This window comes from Peromyscus eremicus, chromosome 20, assembly GCF_949786415.1.
Source record: "Peromyscus eremicus chromosome 20, PerEre_H2_v1, whole genome shotgun sequence".
NCBI classification, from domain to species: Eukaryota; Metazoa; Chordata; class Mammalia; order Rodentia; family Cricetidae; genus Peromyscus; species Peromyscus eremicus.
Window position 1 is genome coordinate 41,751,095 of NC_081436.1, and position 18,440 is coordinate 41,769,534.

General features: G+C 43.0%; 1 protein-coding gene across 1 annotated transcript in view; it reads left to right on the forward strand.

Moving 5' to 3' along the window:
- Washc5 (WASH complex subunit 5) overlaps positions 1-18,440 on the forward strand; it is a 51,683-nt gene that overhangs the window by 2,779 nt on the left and 30,464 nt on the right. The window contains exons 2-10 of the mRNA XM_059247439.1: positions 3,477-3,786; positions 4,207-4,352; positions 5,045-5,129; positions 6,179-6,279; positions 8,814-9,006; positions 11,735-11,887; positions 14,594-14,707; positions 16,558-16,729; positions 17,730-17,857. Coding sequence (XP_059103422.1) covers positions 3,601-3,786; positions 4,207-4,352; positions 5,045-5,129; positions 6,179-6,279; positions 8,814-9,006; positions 11,735-11,887; positions 14,594-14,707; positions 16,558-16,729; positions 17,730-17,857 — 1,278 coding nt within the window. The 5' untranslated portion in view covers positions 3,477-3,600. The remainder of the gene's footprint in view (positions 1-3,476; positions 3,787-4,206; positions 4,353-5,044; positions 5,130-6,178; positions 6,280-8,813; positions 9,007-11,734; positions 11,888-14,593; positions 14,708-16,557; positions 16,730-17,729; positions 17,858-18,440) is intronic.

The following is an 18,440-nucleotide window of genomic DNA, read 5'->3' on the forward strand; positions in this document are numbered from 1 at the left end:
GGGAATAGTGTGGGCTTTTTAAACCTCAAATTTTAGACTGCCCACCCCAGTGGTACACCTCCTCCAAAAAGGCCACATTTCCCAATCCTTCCCAAACAGTTCCACCACCTGGGGACCAAGCATTCAAATCTATGAGTTTACAGGGGCCATTCTTCAAACCACAAGCACACCTGGCCTATGTCTACCCTGGGACCTCCGTACTTACTGATAAGCTGTGTATAGAATGCCTTTCTCCAGGATCTGATCATTATCTATTGATGTGGAACTAACTTCTCCACAGCCTAGTAGCTTAAGACACACACTCACATGTATATACATGTATATGTATACATACACATGTAATCTCAAGTGTCTATTGTCAAGAAGTGGAGATATGGCTTACATAAGTGTTTGTGGCTCAGGGACCCTTAGATGGTTACAGTCAAGGTGTGAGCAGGGCCTATCAACTTATCCGAAGGCATAACTGCAAATGAGGAGATTTCGCTTTCAAGCTCACGCGTGGAACTGATGGCAGGGCTCAGTGTTCTGTCTCCAGGGCCTTTACACAGGACTCTCACATACACAGTGACCTCTTGCTTTCCCAGAACTAGCAAGCTAGAGAGAGAACCCAAACCAGAACTCAGTCTTTTTGTAATCTATCCTCAGAAATGATAGCTGTGACTGCTGTCATATCTGTTCTGGGAGAGATTGCAAAAGTCATCCCAAACTCAAGGGAAGGAATCTATCTAGGCCATGAGTAACAGGGGCAGAGGTCATTGGGAAGCATCTAGAAGCTGGTAACCTTTCCCACATATACTTACGGCTTGTTCCCTCTCCTCCTTTTGCTCTTGCTCAGATATCATCTTATCGGAAGATGATTATACTCTATATAATTCAGTGTGCATTCCATCTTTTAATCAGGATTTCTCTAAACTACTTATCCAGCCTGTATGTATTAGTTAGTTTATATCTCCTGATCTCGGTGGTATATAGACATCATGATAACTGGAGCTCAGGGTTATTCTCTACTGTATCTTCATCCTAAAACAGTACTTGGCATATAGCAAACACTGGGCAAGTGTTTACTGAATGAATGCACCCAATTAACCGTGGGTAAGCCATAAAAGCAATTCACTGAGCAAGCATTATAGAAGTAGGCAGTTCCGTAATTGAATCAGCAGATCAGTAATATCAACAAGAATTTCGGTTCTTTCTATCCTTTCACACCACAATCTCTTAGGGTCTTGCCATTGCCCCTACCCCAGCCCTGCCTAAACTAGTTAGCTCATAGGCTTAAGGAAGCTGTTGCAGCTCCCAGAATCAAATATTTCTTGGACCAAAAGGTTTTAATTGTTATATTCTAAAATAAGTCTTTCTTATAGCTTCTGGGTGACTTCCTCAGACTCGAAAGTCCTAGAACATCTACCTGCTAAGTGTCACCTAACATCAGAACACTGTCCCAGCAGTACTCAGTGAAGGGCCCCGACTGACGGTGAACGGGTGTTTCCCCTATTTATCTTGACCACACTTTCAAGCACTTCATCTCTTGTACAGCTGCTTCTGTCCAGGACTTTCTGCACAGCTTACTGCAGGCTGCTTATAGGGACAGAGGCCATTTCTTACAGTCTTCATACTGATTCACTTTCCATGCAAAGATTAACTTTGTTAACGTCCTGTATATATACTGCAGTTTTCCTCATGACCAGTCCTCCTCCACTCTTTAATGTTTCCAGCTTCACATCAGAGTCATCTTGAGGACTTCTTATAAAAAAGATGCTTAGGACTGCCTCCACCCTATGTAGCAGAAGCTCGAAGGTTCTAGGTAACCAGGTTACTCAGCCAGGCCCAGCTTGTGAGTCACTGCACTGGACGGTGGGTTGCTTAAACATCTTCATCTCTAACATGGCAAAGAGGTACTCAGAACAGAGTGGTTGAGTAAGAAGATGGGTCTTTGCCTTCAAGGACTTTCAGAAAAGTTAACCACAACTGCAGTAGTTAGTGTCCTGGGTGAGAAATCATTGTAACATGAATTGCTAAATGGTCTTTTAATTAAAAAAAAAAAAAAAAAAAAAAAAAACTCGGAGCCAGATATTGGGGTAAAGGCTGAAAGATCAGAGAGACAAAGGAACAAGCCACTGCCATGTCTTACCTCTAGGACTCCTCAGCCTGAAAAGCCTTCAGTTCCTGTCTCCTCACACCTTATATACCTTTCTCCGCCCACCATGTCACTTCCCTCTCAGTGCTGGGATTAGTGCTTTCCAAGCAAAAGCATGAGATCTCAAGTGCTAGGATTAAAGGTGTGTGCCACCACTGCCTGCCTGGCTCTGTTTCTCTCCTAGACTGAATCAATCTCATGTAGTCCAGGGTGGCTTCAAACCCACAGAGATCCAGATGGATCTCTGCCTCCTGAGTGCTAGAATTAAAGGTGTGTGCCATCACTGCCTGGCCTCTATGTTTACTCTAGTGGCTTGTTCTGTCCTCTGATTTTCAGGCAAAGTTTATTAGGGTACACAATATATCACCACAAATCATCCTTAGTGTACTGGAATAAAAGAGAAATGAGTAGCTCCTTCTGCTTACAGCACTGGATACTTGCATGCTAAATTATGTATTTTTAGACCAATTTGGTTTAGTATTGATAAATCATCTTCCCAAGTTTATTGAAACTGGTCTCTAAATTTTTATTTTATAATTTATTTATGCATGTGTGTGCACATATATGCATATTGGGGTGGCACTGCCAATGGAAGCCGGAAGAGCACATTGGATTCCCTGGAGCTGGAGTTACAGTGGTTGTGAGCCTCCATGTAGGTGCTGGGAACTCTGTGAGAATAGCAAGCACTGTGGAGTCCCTCTGCAGCCCCTGAAATTTAAAAGGATTCTTGGAAATGTTTATACATTAGGCCCATTGGATAAATGCCTCCAAATGATATACAGGGATGTGTCTCTGACTTGTAGCGTTTGCAGTTACTTGTAGAAATATCAAATAGTAGGGTGTGTTTGTCCAGTTAGGTTACACTAGGTTACACATGCCCAATAGCCCTGACTCTGGCTCAGAAATGAGCTATACCCTCTATCTTTTTTCATGAGAAGTGAGCAAAGGGCTGAGAAAGAAGCCAGTCGTGTGGATCTAGCAAAGAAAGGTCCTTGTGGTGGCTAATCTTTATTTTCAAATTCACTGGCTGTGGAATCACCCAGGAGACACATCTGTGGGTCTGTCTTTAGGGGTAGTTTCAGAGGCGTTCACTGGGAAGAGAAGACTTTCCCTGAGTATGGGGGAAGTCATTCCACAGTCTGGAGTCCCAAACTAAATGAAAGGGAAAAAAGAAGTCAGCGACCTGAGCACCAGCATTCCTCTCTCCCTGAATATTGGGGAATGAATGTCTTTTCCTCATACCAGAGCTCATTGACATAGTTTTCCTGAGTTGTACATGTATTTCAAAAGCATGCATATGCATTTCTTTAAAAAATTGTTAACTTCTCTTTTTTCAATACAGGTTCTTGAATGGAGCAGCCATTTGGTCTACAGTCCTGGCGTCCCTTCATGATCCACACACCCCAGCTCTGAGGCCAGTTGATCATTCCCACCATCCCGGTGTGGAATAGCAGGTCACCCTCGCCATGTTGGACTTCCTGGCTGAGAATAACCTCTGTGGCCAGGCGATCCTGAGGATCGTCTCCTGCGGCAATGCCATCATTGCTGAGGTGCTGCGGCTGTCTGAGTTTATCCCTGCTGTGTTCCGGCTGAAAGACCGGGCTGACCAGCAGAGATACGGAGACATCATATTTGACTTCAGCTATTTTAAGGTGCTTTTCCCGTGGCCTTGGTATGCCTGACCTTTTTACAAAAGCAGCCATTCTCTGGGAGCCATGAGGCTTGAAGTGGTTAAGTAATTACGGAGTGTTGGAAGGACAGCTTTTCAACCAAAGTTAACATCAACTCCTAATTCGCAAATAAGGGAAGGAAGGGTACTGTGTGGAAAGTCCTAACACAGTACAGACCAATTAAAACAACATAATTTCTTTTGCCCTGAAATACATTTAAAAGCGTGCTAATCTTGGTTGAGAGTCACCCAGAGGCATATTGATTCTAGGCTTGGGTGAGCGTCTTCCCTTCTGTTGCTGTTTTAATTTTGGTGTATAAGAACCTTCCAGCACAGTTTTAAGGCCTCCTGGAACTGTTTCCAACAGCTGGGCCTTTACTGACAAGTGTGTCTCCCTTCTTAGGGTCCAGAGTTCTGGGAAAGCAAACTGGAAGCCAAACCTGAGCTACAGGATTTAGACGAAGAATTTCGGGAAAACAACATAGAAATCGTGACCAGATTTTATTTAGCCTTTCAAAGTGTCCATAAATACATCGTAGACTTAAACAGGTATTGATGAATTTCGTAACAGCTTACTCTGGTAGAAGAGCAGGGAAGAAGGGAGCCAGCAGAACATGCATGCCTTTCTCAGAGTTAACTCATCCATGCCATGCATCGCTGCAGTTTCCTGTGACGGGTCATAATAAACCTTTTTACACTGTCATTGAGTTTTCAGCCCTTCAGTGATCCTGTTCTAAGGCTTTAGATGTAAAGTTAATTTGCAAACTAACACTTATTGTTTTGTTTTGAGACAGACTTTCGCTTTGTTGCCCAAACTGGTGTTGAATTTACAATCCTCCTGCCTCTGCCTCTGGAGTAGGTGGGATGACAAGCCTGTTCCACCAGGCCCAGCTCCTATTAGTAGTTCTTAAGAGTTTACCAAATGATATACATACATACATACATTTATATGTTTACCAATTCATTGACCTATGGCATTGCTTCTCAGTTCCTGCTGTTTTGTAATTCAAGAGTAGGGAATATTCCCGTGATTTTTAAATAGCCATAAGTGTTAACCTGTGGCCCCAAATCACCATGAGTTACAGGTCATAGGACACTAAGGTTCATAAGCACAGCAAAGACTACAGAGGAACTAAAGCCAGAATGCCTTGTGTCCTGCCTTGTCTTTGAAGTCTTTCCTCCCAAAGATGCTTCATCTCCTGTTTACACTTAATACCTTGCCCCTTGCATTTCGCTTCTAGATACCTCGATGATCTCAATGAAGGAGTTTATATTCAACAAACCTTAGAAACTGTACTTCTCAATGAGGATGGAAAACAACTTCTAGTAAGTAATAGTAATTGTAAAGTACATATTCAAGAATATGTAACAGCTGGGTGTGGTGGCACATGACTTTAATCCCAGCACTTGGAAGTCAAATGCAATTGGATCTCTGAGTTCGAGGCTAGCCTAGTCTATATGGCAAGTTCAAGGACAGCCAGAGCTACATAATAGAGAGACCCTGTCTCAATAATAATAATAATAATAATAATAATAATAATAATAATAATAATACAAAACAGCATTAATATATACAGAATATCATTCCTCAAAGAAAAGAAGATAGCCTAATAATTATCTTTCGAGTTTAGAATGTGTGAGTGTTGAATGAAATTACTAATGGTAGAAAAGATCATGTTGGGCTATGAGCTTCCTTCATATAAGAAGGCCTCCTTTAGGGTTGGGGATTTAGCTCAGTGGTAGAGCACTTGCCTGGCAAGGATAAGGCCCTGGATTTGGTCCTCAGCTCCTGGGGGACGGGGGTGTCTTCAGCCAGGCAGTGGTGATGTAAACCTTTAATCCTAGCACTCAGGAGGCAGAGGCAGACCGATCTCTGAGTTCAGGGCCAGCCTACTCTATAGAGCAAGTTCCAGGACAGCCAGGGCTATGCAGAGAAACCCTGTCTCGGGAGAAAAAAAAAAAAAAAAAGAAGTCTGTCTTCTTTTTGCATCCAAGGTGGAGCTGGAACTTAGTGCATGGTGACCATTTAAGAAGTGTTTGTTAGAGCCAGTGTGGTGGTCATGTCTAATCCTAGCACTTGGGAGGTAGAGACAGAAAGATTATTTCAAGGTCATCCTTATTAATAGAATTGAGATTTCATTTTGGTATCACAAGCAAAATAATCACTAGGAATTAAAATTTATTTTGAGTCAATTTTTAAAGCCAATTCTTCACAGCAGTTGAGAGCCCTTTGCAGAAAAATATACATTTACTTTGAAATATAAATACAACTTTTAGGAGGAATCTGACCAGAGTGATCCTTTGTACCATTGTCAACTTGACTCCTTGCAGACAGGTAGTCTTGTGAATTTGGCCATTCTCCTTTTCCTTCATAGTGTGAAGCCCTGTACTTATATGGAGTTATGCTTCTTGTCATCGACCAGAAGATTGAAGGAGAAGTCAGAGAGAGAATGCTGGTGTCTTACTATCGATACAGGTATTCCTGATCTAACCTGCACACCCCCAAACTGCTGCTGTTGATGACGTGCACTGTGTGCTCCGGTACTGTTGGGAACAGGTATTCCTGGCCTAACCTGCACACCCCCAAACTGCTGCTGTTGATGACATGCACTGTGTGCTCCGGTACTGTTGGGAACAGGTATTCCTGGCCTAACCTGCACACCCCCAAACTGCTGCTGTTGATGACATGCACTGTGTGCTCCGGTACTGTTGGGAACAGTGGCCTGGGATGAAGAATGCTAGAGAACATGCATCTTCTGAACACACTGAATATAGCATTACTCTTCTTTGTAATATAATTAACAAATTACGTTCCGTAAAAACTATATAAAATAGACAATGCTGTATCTTAAGACTTAGCAGTGTGGAGGTATGATGATAATGTATTTGTCGTAAAGCAGGAATCTAAACTCTGAACATTTTCACTTGAGGATAAATTTTAAGGAATTTTGAAATTTTTTAATGTTTGACTTTTGAGGTTTTCTTTTTTAGTTTTCAAACAAGACACCTTGGCAGTCATAAAGAAATGAAGGCACTTTCTGTTGTCATTCTCATGTGGATGACCAAAAAGTTACCATTCTGGATCAGGTTGAAAGGTGGATTCTCCCCCATACATGCATAGCCACAGAAACACCCAGGCCTTGTGTTACGTGAGTCTGTGCGGAAATTTGTGGCTGCAGGAAGTAGGGTCCTGAGGTCTACCTTGCTTTTTAATTTCAGCACCTCTCATACATGTTTTCAGTCTTTTGAAGAAATGTGTCCAAAAAATAGATACATGGGGCTGGAGAAGTGGCTTAGCGGTTAAGAGTATTTGCAAACTTCTGGAAGGTCCGAGTTGATTTCCCAGCACCCACATGAGGCAGCTCACAACCACCTATCACTCCAACCCCAGGGGATCCAGTGCCCTCTTTTGGCCTCTACAAGCATCTACATATATGTGGAAAAAAACAAAAAACAAACGCCAGGCAGTGGTGGCGCACGCCTTTAATCTCAGCACTCAGGAGGCAAAGCCAGGCAGATCTCTGTGAGTTCGAGGCCAGCCTGGTCTCTCAAAAAAAAAAAGCAGTGTTAAGTGCCAAGTATGATAGCTCTGAGTTCAAGGACAGTCTGGTCTTCAGGACAGTGAGGGCTACATAGAGTAACCCTGTCTTGGGGGAAAAAAACACAAAAACCCTGAATACAATTAAGTGTCAAAAACCATCTCACAGAAGAAACGGTTAGTAAGCAGGGGCCATTATGAATTTAGGATAAAGATATGATGAGTAGAATTCACAGGAATGACCAAGAGAGACAGGTCCTCCCCAGAGGACTCTCTCAGGACATTACATCATCTGTAGCACCTGCTAGCACTCTGCCTCCTCTGTAAATTAACCTCCAGCTGCTCGTCTAGCCTATTTCTTCTCAACTTTATCATCTCTGAAGGAATTGTTCACTGTTGCAGATCATTCCTTCACATCCATTTGTCCATTCACTGTCTTACATCCATGTTGGAGAAATGAAATGTGAGTCACCTCTGGGCCTTTTGGAGAAGATCGAATGTGAAGGTGAAACTTGAACTTGCCTTTACTCGTGAAAGTGCCCAGGGAAACGAAATCTGAATGATGTGAGGGCAAAGAAAAGGAAAACGTTTGCTTATGGACCTTAGCTTTGGAAACTCAGTTTTGTCCCCTGGGGAATGGCATCCCTGGTATGTAGCTCCATTGCCAATGGGACACTGTTGGTGAAGGAGATCTGATATCAGACGTAAGGTATTTAAGATGAATTCATGTCTTACAGAGGTCAGTATTCCAGCATGAAAAATCCCAGATATTTTTATGAGGTCTCTGAAGCTTGCCAATAAAAACTAAGTAGTATAAAGCCACACTAACATAATTTTTAAAGTTTTTTTTTCATTTGTAAAATGTAAAATGTTCCATAATTCTGAAATCCAAGAAACTACACACCTATGATCCCAGCACTTGGGAGGCAGAAGCAAGAGGATTTCTAGTGTTGAGGCTAGCCTGGGCTACATAGTGAGACCCTATCTCAAGAAATCCAGGCACACACGGACATGCACACAAACATACTCTATGTAACTCATTTGGTAGTCAAATCTGAACCTGAAATCATTTGGAATCAAGACCTACCCAGAACAGATGTGGCTGTGTCTTCTTCGTTTATCTTATCTCTGTAAGGTAATTTTATTCTTAATTATTAGCATCTATTGATCTTGAGACACCAACTCAAAACCTGCTGTGGTATTCTCCAGTGTATTCCAAATGCTGTATTGCTCACTTTTATATTTGAAAAGTATGATGAGACAGATCCAGCTCCAAAGATTTGGAAATGGGCTGTAGACCTTTACAGAGAACCAGTGCCTCCCCTTCGAGTAGGCTTTTCAGATGTGTGCTTTTGAACGGTAGGGCTCTAATGGAGCTGCTGTCATTTCGGGATTCAGTCCTTGGCTTTTAGACTTCGGTGTTTCTGATGTGTGATTTCTTTGGTTCTTTTCTTGTGGTTCTCTTGATTCAGTGCTGCTCGTTCCTCTGCTGATTCGAATATGGATGATATTTGTAAGCTGCTACGAAGTACAGGGTATTCCAGCCAGCCAGGAGCCAAAAGACCACCCAACTATCCCGAGAGCTATTTCCAGAGAGTGCCTATCAACGAGACTTTCATCAGTATGGTCATTGGACGCCTAAGATCTGATGACATTTACAACCAGGTAGGAGTCGGGGGGCCTGAATAATTTAAAAGGTGGAATTTATTTTCCTCCTTAGTTATTCTTTTTCTTTCTTCCTTCTAGTGAATCAAAACAGCAGCTAGAAACTATTTGTAAAAGCTTTTAAATGATGCTACAGGGTCAAGGAATGGAAGCTATGAAGTTTGGGAGAATCAGGTTTCAGGGAAAAGATAGGATGTGAGCAGTTGGAAAGAAGGTGCATTCTTTTAAGCCATCCGTTCAAGACAGTTATTAAGAGTGCATGATAAGTATCATGGGCTAGGTGCCGGGGGTTCTGGTCCCCACCCAGAGTGGACTTGTCGCTTAGGAAGGAAGACACCCACCAGAGGTGTGCATGTTAGCTTGGGGGAAACAAGTGTGCCATTAGCACGTGCAGCAGTGTGGCAGGATCGCAGCAGCTGACACAGTGGAGCAGAAGCAGTCTAGACAGAGCTGGCAGCCTGAGCAGGCCTGGAAAGATCCTGCAGCATCTGAAAGTGAACTCCCATTCCTCCCCAGTGTGCAGACAAAGACACCATAAGACAGACAAAGGGCGTTGCTGTGCTCTGGCTTCGCTCCAGATTGTGGAACTCTTTCCCCTTTACTGAAGGGAGTTACCGTTGGACTTCACTGTTCTGGGGAAAAACATGAGTTCATGTATATTGTATAAGGTAGGATGTCATTGCCACATAGCAGACCTGCCCTGGGACAGCTCCCTTTGGTGGCCCAGTCCTTTTTCATATGAGTATGTTAAGTGTAGATAAGATTTTTGATTCTTGAGTTGTTTTCTTAAAACATTCGGAATCACACACTGTGTAGATGCAAGGACTTTATAGTATTTCTTGCCGTTTGCTGAGAATTGAGTCTACATCAACCTCACGGAGGTTTGTTCACAGTCCATTTTCTCTGTTTCACATGACAACCCTGCAGAGTGGACATCATCTCCATGTTGCTATGGAGGAAGCTAAGACTTGGATGCCTTCAACAGCCGAACCACAATTTAAATTCAGATGTGCATGCAATCAGAGTCCGTGCTGTTTCCCCACATCTCTTCCCACTCTCCTCCCCTTATGGAAGGAGGGGTTAAGCTGTGTGTGTTCTGTGTGTCACCTCTCTCTGTCCTGACCTCCCCTGTTCCTGGTTCTGACGGATAGATCAGATTCTCTTGGTTCTTGGTATTTGGAAAGAAGCCTGAAGAACAGTTTCTGCCAAGTTTCCAGTTTAGGGGGCAGCCTCATCCACCAGGTATATGAAGAACAATCTGGAGAGAAAAGAGTTGAGCAGACGCATCTGGGGAAAGACATGGGCATTCTGTTTTACAGCCTCAGGCCCTTTCAAAGGACAGACACACAGACATGTACAGAAAATCTGGCATGGGGTGGTTGTGCAGACTCCGATTGAGCCACACCAACTACCACCCACAGTTTAGGACCTCAATACTTTTGTGTACAGGATGGAGGGGTTGGATCAGTGGTTCTCAGTCTATGGGTCCTAACCCCTCTGAGGGTCAAATGACCCTTTCACAGGGGTCACCTAAGACCATTGGAAAACACAAATATTTACATCATGACTCATAACAGTAGCAAAATTACAGTTATGAAATGGCAACAAAATAATGTTATGGTTGGGGGTCACCACAACCTGAGGAACAGTGTTAAAGGGTCACAGCATCGGGAAGATTGAGAACCGCTCGATTAGATAGTCTCTGTAGGTGAGCATCAGAGAAGCTAAGAAGAAAGCTGTGGTTGCTAGATTTTGCATACGCTGCCAACAGCTGCACTCCAGCCGGAGGAAGGCTTGGCTGTCCTTCTCAGCCTCATCTGTGGGGTCGGGGGTGGGGGTGGGGGTGCCGCCGTTTCCATAGGTCCGAGGCACTGGGTCCTTGACCTGGCGGTGCCCTCTCGGCAGTACACAGTCGCTCAGGGCTTCCTTGGCTCCCCACACACTGCCAGGCCACTTCCTTGCCTGCAGGATCCATGTGACCTTGCTGCATGTGTCCTTGTGATAATTTCTCCCCTCCCTGCTCTTGGTAGCTCAAGCTGATAGGTGCTGTGTAGCCCAAGAGTCTTACCTAATATGTAAGAGTGTAGATGTCTGGGGAGCACACACATGGAAAAGACGGACGGAGAACTCACCACGGGTGACAGCAGAGGATAGTATTAAAAATCACAGGCAGGGCCAGGCAATAGTGGCGCATGCCTTTAGTTCCAGCACTCAGGAGACAGAGGCAGGCAGATCTTTGTGAGTTTGAGACCAGCCTGGTCTACGAAGTGAGTTCCAGGATAAGTGCCAAAGCTATACAAAGAAACCCTGTCTTGAAAGAAAAAAATCACAGGCAAGTGTTCCATTCTTACGTGAGTTCTAGAAGGCAGTTGTTGAGCTGAGTTAAGAACCTCCAATGGGATGATGGTGGAGGTCAAATTTCCCTGACTTGATGAACAAATAAAAGGTGGTAAAAATCACAGTTTTATTTAGTTGCAGTCCATCAGTTCCAAGAGACAGTCTGTGTATGATAGGAAAGACAAATGGTGACGAGGTGGGGGTGCAGGGTTAAGACTCTTTTGTAAGGAGAAAACAGAATGGCAGTAGAGTCGGGGCCTGAAAGGAAGGGATGTTGTGACACCCGAGATAAGAGGGAAGAAGGAAGTTCCGCAGCTGCGTCCCGGGGCCGGGGTCTGGAAGCTGTGAGCCTCCAGGAACTGCCGTTGGCTTCAAGCATGTTGTCTTGCAGGTCTCTGCCTACCCGCTGCCAGAACATCGAAGCACTGCCCTGGCCAATCAAGCCGCCATGCTGTACGTGATTCTCTATTTTGAACCTTCCATTCTTCACACCCACCAAGCAAAAATGAGAGAGATCGTGGATAAGTACTTTCCAGATAATTGGGCAAGTATTCCTCCCCCTTTTGCAAATCTGTCACAGAGCTAACTTCCCGGGGCCAAGTATGGAATACAACAGTAGCCAAGGCTTAGGACGCAGAGGCAGGGGGATCAGGAGCTCAGCTCATTCCCAGCCACTTAGTGACTTCAAGGCCAGATTACAGGGGGGGGGGGGGGGGGACCTGGGAGGAGTTGGGGGAAGGGAGAACATAATCAAAGTATATTGTATGGAAAATTTTTAATTAAAAATTCTTTTAAACAGAAATAAGCAGAACCCTTCTATTCTTTTGCCTTTTAAATTTTTTTCCTTTTATTTATTGTATACGTTTCCATGTGTAAAGGTCAGAGGAGAACTTGGGAGTCATTTCCTTCTGCCATGTGGGCCCCAAGGATTGAACTCAGGTCCTTGAGCTTGTTAGCAGGCACTTTCACCCCGAGCAACCTTTTCAGCACGTTCTTTTGGCCTTTAACCTAGAAGCCAAAAAAATCTATAAAAAATTGGACACACACACACACAAAAAAAAAAATCACTGGAGCAGAATTATTCTGTGTAGTAAGAATTGTATGAATCATGACATGAAGAACTAACCAGTTAGTAAAAATAATTCTACACAAACACAGTAATATTTTCCTTCAAATAGATACTCTGAACGTAAAGCCATGTATTGAAATGTATCTTAATTTGACTACTGAGAATATAAGCCAGGCCTATTCATTCTTTCTGTTTTATAAATGAAGGTCAGCTATATGAACTTCAGGTCTTTTATGAACTTAAGCTAGCATAGTTCTTCTGCCTTGTCAGCTTTTGAATAAGAATTTCACTTTCACCTGTAAGATGACCGTGGTGGATCCAGGAAGGTTGAGGTTGCTGTAGGGGTGTGCTTACACCATGTAAACTTGGTTTCACATAAAACTGTGAACATACCTCTTACATAGGAAATGTTCCCAGAGCAAAGAGTTTTCATGGTGATGCAGTGACTTGGGTCAGGTTCTCATCTACCAGGTTTTGTTCCACTTCTCACGACTAAATCACAACTGCCAAGTCACAGTGGCTGTTAAAAGACACTTGCAGTTCACTGACAGTATGAGAACAGCCAACATTAGGACATGATGGTTAATCTCAACCTGTGACTTGAACTCAGGAGCTTGGAGTTGAGCAACCAAAAGGAAAACTCTGGTAGTTTTGCCTTGTATTGCTAAACTGAATCATTTTGACCATAGAGCTGTGGTCACAGCATCCTGAAATATACCACCTGAAAATGCACCTCCCACACATGTGTGACCCAAGAGATTTTTAAAACAATACCAATAAAAACAACTTGTGAGAAATTATCAGACAATAGAGAATTTTAAAGAGAAATCATTAGTGGAGATAAGGAGATAGCATATAAAATGCTTAAAATGGATAATCCACAGAGATGATTGACAGTTGTGAAGTTATATGTACCTAATAACACCCTCAAAATACATAAAACAAGATTCTTGGATTCACATGGGAAAATTTGACAAAACTAATCACGATGGAAAATTTTTTAAGTATCTCTTCCAAACATAAATTGTTTCATAAATGTTACATGTGTGTTTGAAGAATATATATGAAAGTTGAATATGTAGTAAATCATAAAAGAATTCAACAAAGTAAAAAGGTTTATAAACTATATGTGACTGCTTATAAACTATATTTTCTCACTATAATGCAATTATAACTAAGCATTAAAAAGATGTGTTTAAATGTTTGAGAAAAATGCATACCCACATGGCTTTTGTGTAAAAGAGGGAACCATATTATAAATTAATAACAACCAGAGTTGTGCAGTATGAAAGTGCTACACACAAGCTCTGTGGAAAATGGGTAAAACTGCTCTTAAGAAATTATGGCACAAAATTTACTTTCTAAAAGCAAGATTAAAAGATAATGAATCGGGCTGGAGCAATGACTCAGTGGTTAAGAGCATAGCTGCTCTTCCAAAGGACCTGAGTTTGATTCCCAGCACCCATATGACAGCTCACAACTGTCCATATCTGCAGTTCAGATCTAAAATCCTTTTGTGGCCTCAGTGGGCACCGGCACACAAATGATACACAGACCTAAGTGTAGGAAAGCATCTATATACATAAAATAAAAATTAAAAATCACTTAATGTTGACATCAATAGGTTCGTTTGAAAGCTCTCGAGTCTTAAATGACTTTAAAAGTGTGTGTGTGTGTGTGTGTGTGTGTGTGTGTGTGTGTGTGTGTGTGGTGCAGTGAGGCATTCACAAATGCCAGAGTTCAAGGGATCAAATTTAAATCACTAGACCTGTATGGCAAATGCCTTTTCTCACTGAGTCATCTTGCTGTCCCCATCAGTGACTTTTAAGAGCATAAAAATAAGAAAACTGAGCTCGCATGATGGCGCCATAGAGAGACCCTGTCTTTAAAAAAAGAAAAAGAGACTGCTTTCTCTTCTTAGTCTCTGCTTGTCTCTTCTGTCGTTTTCTTCATCTAGAAATCTAACACTCAGCAGTGTGGAAGGGTAAGGTTATTTCACTTACTTTACCATGAAAAGCAGACTTGTCTCTGTTTACTTGGAGAGCCCTAGGTTTTCACGAACATGAATTAAAACTGGAAAGAGAGGGAGGGCACTTTTGCCCACAACTTTGCCTTTCCCCGCCCCTTCCCCTGCCGGAAGCCGATGCTGGGCGAGTACTGAGTGGCTGTCTCCTCTTTCAGGTAATCAGCATTTATATGGGCATCACCGTTAATCTAGCCGATGCTTGGGAACCTTATAAAGCTGCAAAAACTGCCCTAAACAACACCCTTGACCTCTCCAACGTCAAAGAACAGGTAGGCTCTGGCTAACCAGGGGTGCCCTAGGACATCAACCTGGCTTATAGGAAACAAGCTAGGTACACTTCCATGGAACCTGGAAAATATACTGCTGTACATCGTACTGCATGACCAGAAGCTGAAATGTGTACATAGAATTAATTGTAGGTTTTTAACCTGGGTGACAGAGGAAATAGAGACTGGGGCCCTAAAAAAGATTCGGTACCTAAGATGAGCAGTGTGACAGGGTCCCAGTTAACTTTGTTTCCTCTTATGTGAAGGCCATGTCCTCTGAACAGAGTTGGCTTGAAGTTTTTAGCAATAGGGTGAACGTCAAGATGAAAAATGAGTGATATTCTATCGCTGCAATTTAAGTCAACCCCTTCTGGTTTGCTGACTGGTTCATTTAAGCCCAAGACTCTCTATATTCATTTCTGAGTTGTGTAGCTATATTCTTCTTTGGTAAGAGCACCAGGCAGGAGGAAATAGCTGAGGAGATAGAGGAATGTAAATCTTTTATTCAAATGTGTACTTAATATTTCTGAATGGGTACGTTCTCCTGCTTGGCTATCAGGGTCACAGAGCTTCCACTGTAGGTAGAACAATATTGGCTCCAAAACCTCTGTCATGTTTTATTCAAGTCAGTTGAGCTCCTTAAATAATGCACAGGATTATTTCAGTGTTGGCCTGTCTCCTAGAGGTGTATTAGGACAGTGGCATTCGATGTTTACTTATGTCAGAGCATTAATTTTTCATTACTCAAATTCTTTTCCAAATTTGCATTTTCTCATTGTGACATTTTAAGAAGCTACTTCAGAGCTTTAAGCCAGCTTGACTAGGTTAGCAAGGTTGGACCCTTACTGTAGTAAAATCAAATGACCAGGATTCTAAACGACTGTTAGAAAAATCCTGACTTTCTGCTGAGATCTGCTTCTTACTAAGCTTTAGAAACCTGTGGAAGTATCATCTTTTGGGTGTGGTGATCTCAGGACTGAGAAGACTAAAGCAGATCTGTTGGGACATCAAGGCCAGTCTGACAGCTCCGAACCCGTCTAATCTTTTGAGCATGTCTGCTCTTCTCTGTTTGTCAACCGCAGTAGGCAGACCAGGCAGTGATCCTCTGCTGTCCTGTTTCTTTTCCAAGTTAAGAGGTGAAGGGGTCAAGTCGGCAGGCGTAACGGACACACCTTTAATCCCAGCAGTTGGGAGAAAGAGGCAGGCAGTGCTCTGAGTTCAAGGCCAGCCTGGTCTATGTAGTGAGTTCCAGGACAGCCAAAGCTACATAGTGAGATCCTGTCTTCAAACAAACAGACAGACAAACAGACCAAAAAGAAAAAGAAAAAAAAAATTGAAGGGATCAGAGAGACCACCAGTCTAATTTGCCTTTAGACAAAGAAAGCAATATACAAAAGGGTAAACCCACCAGTATTTAATCACCCCAAACTAGAGTTGAGTCTCAGAATTCTAAGTACAATATTCCTTTTAAAACAAGTCATAAAACCAGTCTTGGTAATGCACGTCTTTAATCCCAGTACTTGGGAGGCAGAGGCAGGTGGATCTCTGAGTTCAAGGCCAGCTACAAGGTCTACAGAGGAAGTTCCAAGACAAGATACCCGTCTCAAAAGAAAAAAAAATCCAGTAACTATTTGCCCTTCGTGCTATAAGTATAATCCACGTGTTATCACCTCATGTAGAAATGAAGCTCTTAAGAAGGGAGGTGGGGAGGAAGAGGTGAATGGGTGGATAGATAAAGGAGAGGCTTGTACTTGTCAGAGGAGTCAACTGAATGTGATTCATTTTCAAGAGAGCTGTTCTTCCATCTAATTCCAGCTGGTTGTTTTTTTGTTTTTTTTTTTTTAATTTCAAAGGCGAGCAGATACGCCAGTGTCAGTGAAAAAGTGCACGCTCAGGTGCAACAGTTTCTGAAAGAGGGTTACTTGAGGGAGGAGTTGCTTCTGGACAATATCCCGAGGCTGCTGAACTGCCTGAGAGACTGCAATGTCGCCATCCGCTGGCTGATGCTTCACACAGCTGACTCAGGTAATGGACGTACGGGGAGGCGCTTACCCTGCCTCACATTAAGCTCGCCAGAGGTAAGGTCAGCTTCACGATGCAGAGTCGTTAGCAGAGGGTGAGCCAGTACAGGAGAGGCAGGTTGACTGGTAGTGATTTTTGTGTCAACTTGGAGAGGTCAGCAGCCCACCTGAGCAGATGTCATCTGGTAGGCACTGGTAGGTGGCTGGGAAATACGAGGACTTGGGGCTCCCATGTACAAGACGCTTGTCACAGAGCACACTGGGTAGGTCAGTTGTGGACGTATAAGGGATAACTCAAGACCTGTGTAGACAGATGATGCCCTCCCTCCTTCTCTACAGCTCTCCATGCCCTCATCCCTAGAACCTCTCAGTCCATGGGGAAGAATGAGGAGGACATTGCCAATCAGCTGACCTTAGATTGTCCCAGGAGACCCTGTGTAATCAAAGAGCCTTAAATCAGAAGAGTGAGGCAGGCAGATCAGAAGCAGGTGTGGCACCAGGCATATGACTTGACCGGCTTCTTAAATGTTTTTCTCATAAACTGTTTTCCAGGTTTTTGCATGTTTTGCTTCTTAGTGTGTAGGTCCATGTACACTTTACTTACCCACAGTGTAAATTTAATCATCAAATTCACACACTTTTAAGACTTTCTGTTTTGTCTATGTGCATGTGCGTGTGTGCACGCTAGGTGCCAGATCCCTTAGCACTAGAGTTTCAGTTTTGAGCTGTTTGATGTGGGTGCTGGGAAACAAACTTGTCCTCTAGAAGAGGAATTGCCCTGAAGTGCTGAGCCATCTCTCCAGCCCCACTGACCTGCTTCTAATACACTGATTTCTCTTCTACACAAACTCTTTCTGATTTCAAGACTTTTCCCCACCGACACAGTTTATAACCTTCCCTGTCAAGTTCATGTAAACCACACAGACACTCACTTGGGCCTGTCCCATCCTATTTCATAGGTGTTTATATATATTTAATCAGTGGGAAATTCTTCCTCTTTCTAGCCTGTGACCCAAACAACAAACGTCTTCGTCAAATCAAGGACCAGATTCTGACAGACTCTAGGTACAATCCCAAGATCCTCTTCCAGTTGCTGTTGGATACTGCACAATTTGAGTTTATACTCAAAGAGGTAAAAATAGTAAATGAATCACCTTAGTCTGTGGATTTTTATTTTCTTTTGTTTAAAATATTTTTCAGACAAGATTATGATTTAGTTGTGTCTCTGACTCAAGCTACAGATTTTGTTTGTCTAGGCCTGTTTTTTATAGAAAAGTGCAGAATTAAGCATGTAACAATTACTTCATGATGAAGGAAGTATATTAGGTTGTAGAGATTAGTCTAATGAGGAATATGGAAGTTAATGAGAATCACTCTTATGAGAATACATGTGAAAACTGGGATTTGGGTCTGGGGTGATGACTCAGAGGTTAATGGCTTGCTGAATGTCTTAGTTAGTGTTACTATTTTTATGATGGAACACCATGACCAAAGAAACTTAGGGAGGAAAGGATTTATTTGGCTTACACTTCCACACCACTGTTTGTCATCAGAGGAAGTCAGGACAGGAGCTCAAGTAGGGCAGGAACCTGGAGGCAGGAGCTGATGCAGAGGCCATGGAGGGTGCTGCTCACTGGCTTGCTCCTCATGACTTGCTCAGCCTGCTTTCTTATAGAACCCAGGACCAGCAGCCCAAAGGTAGCACCAGCTGCGAT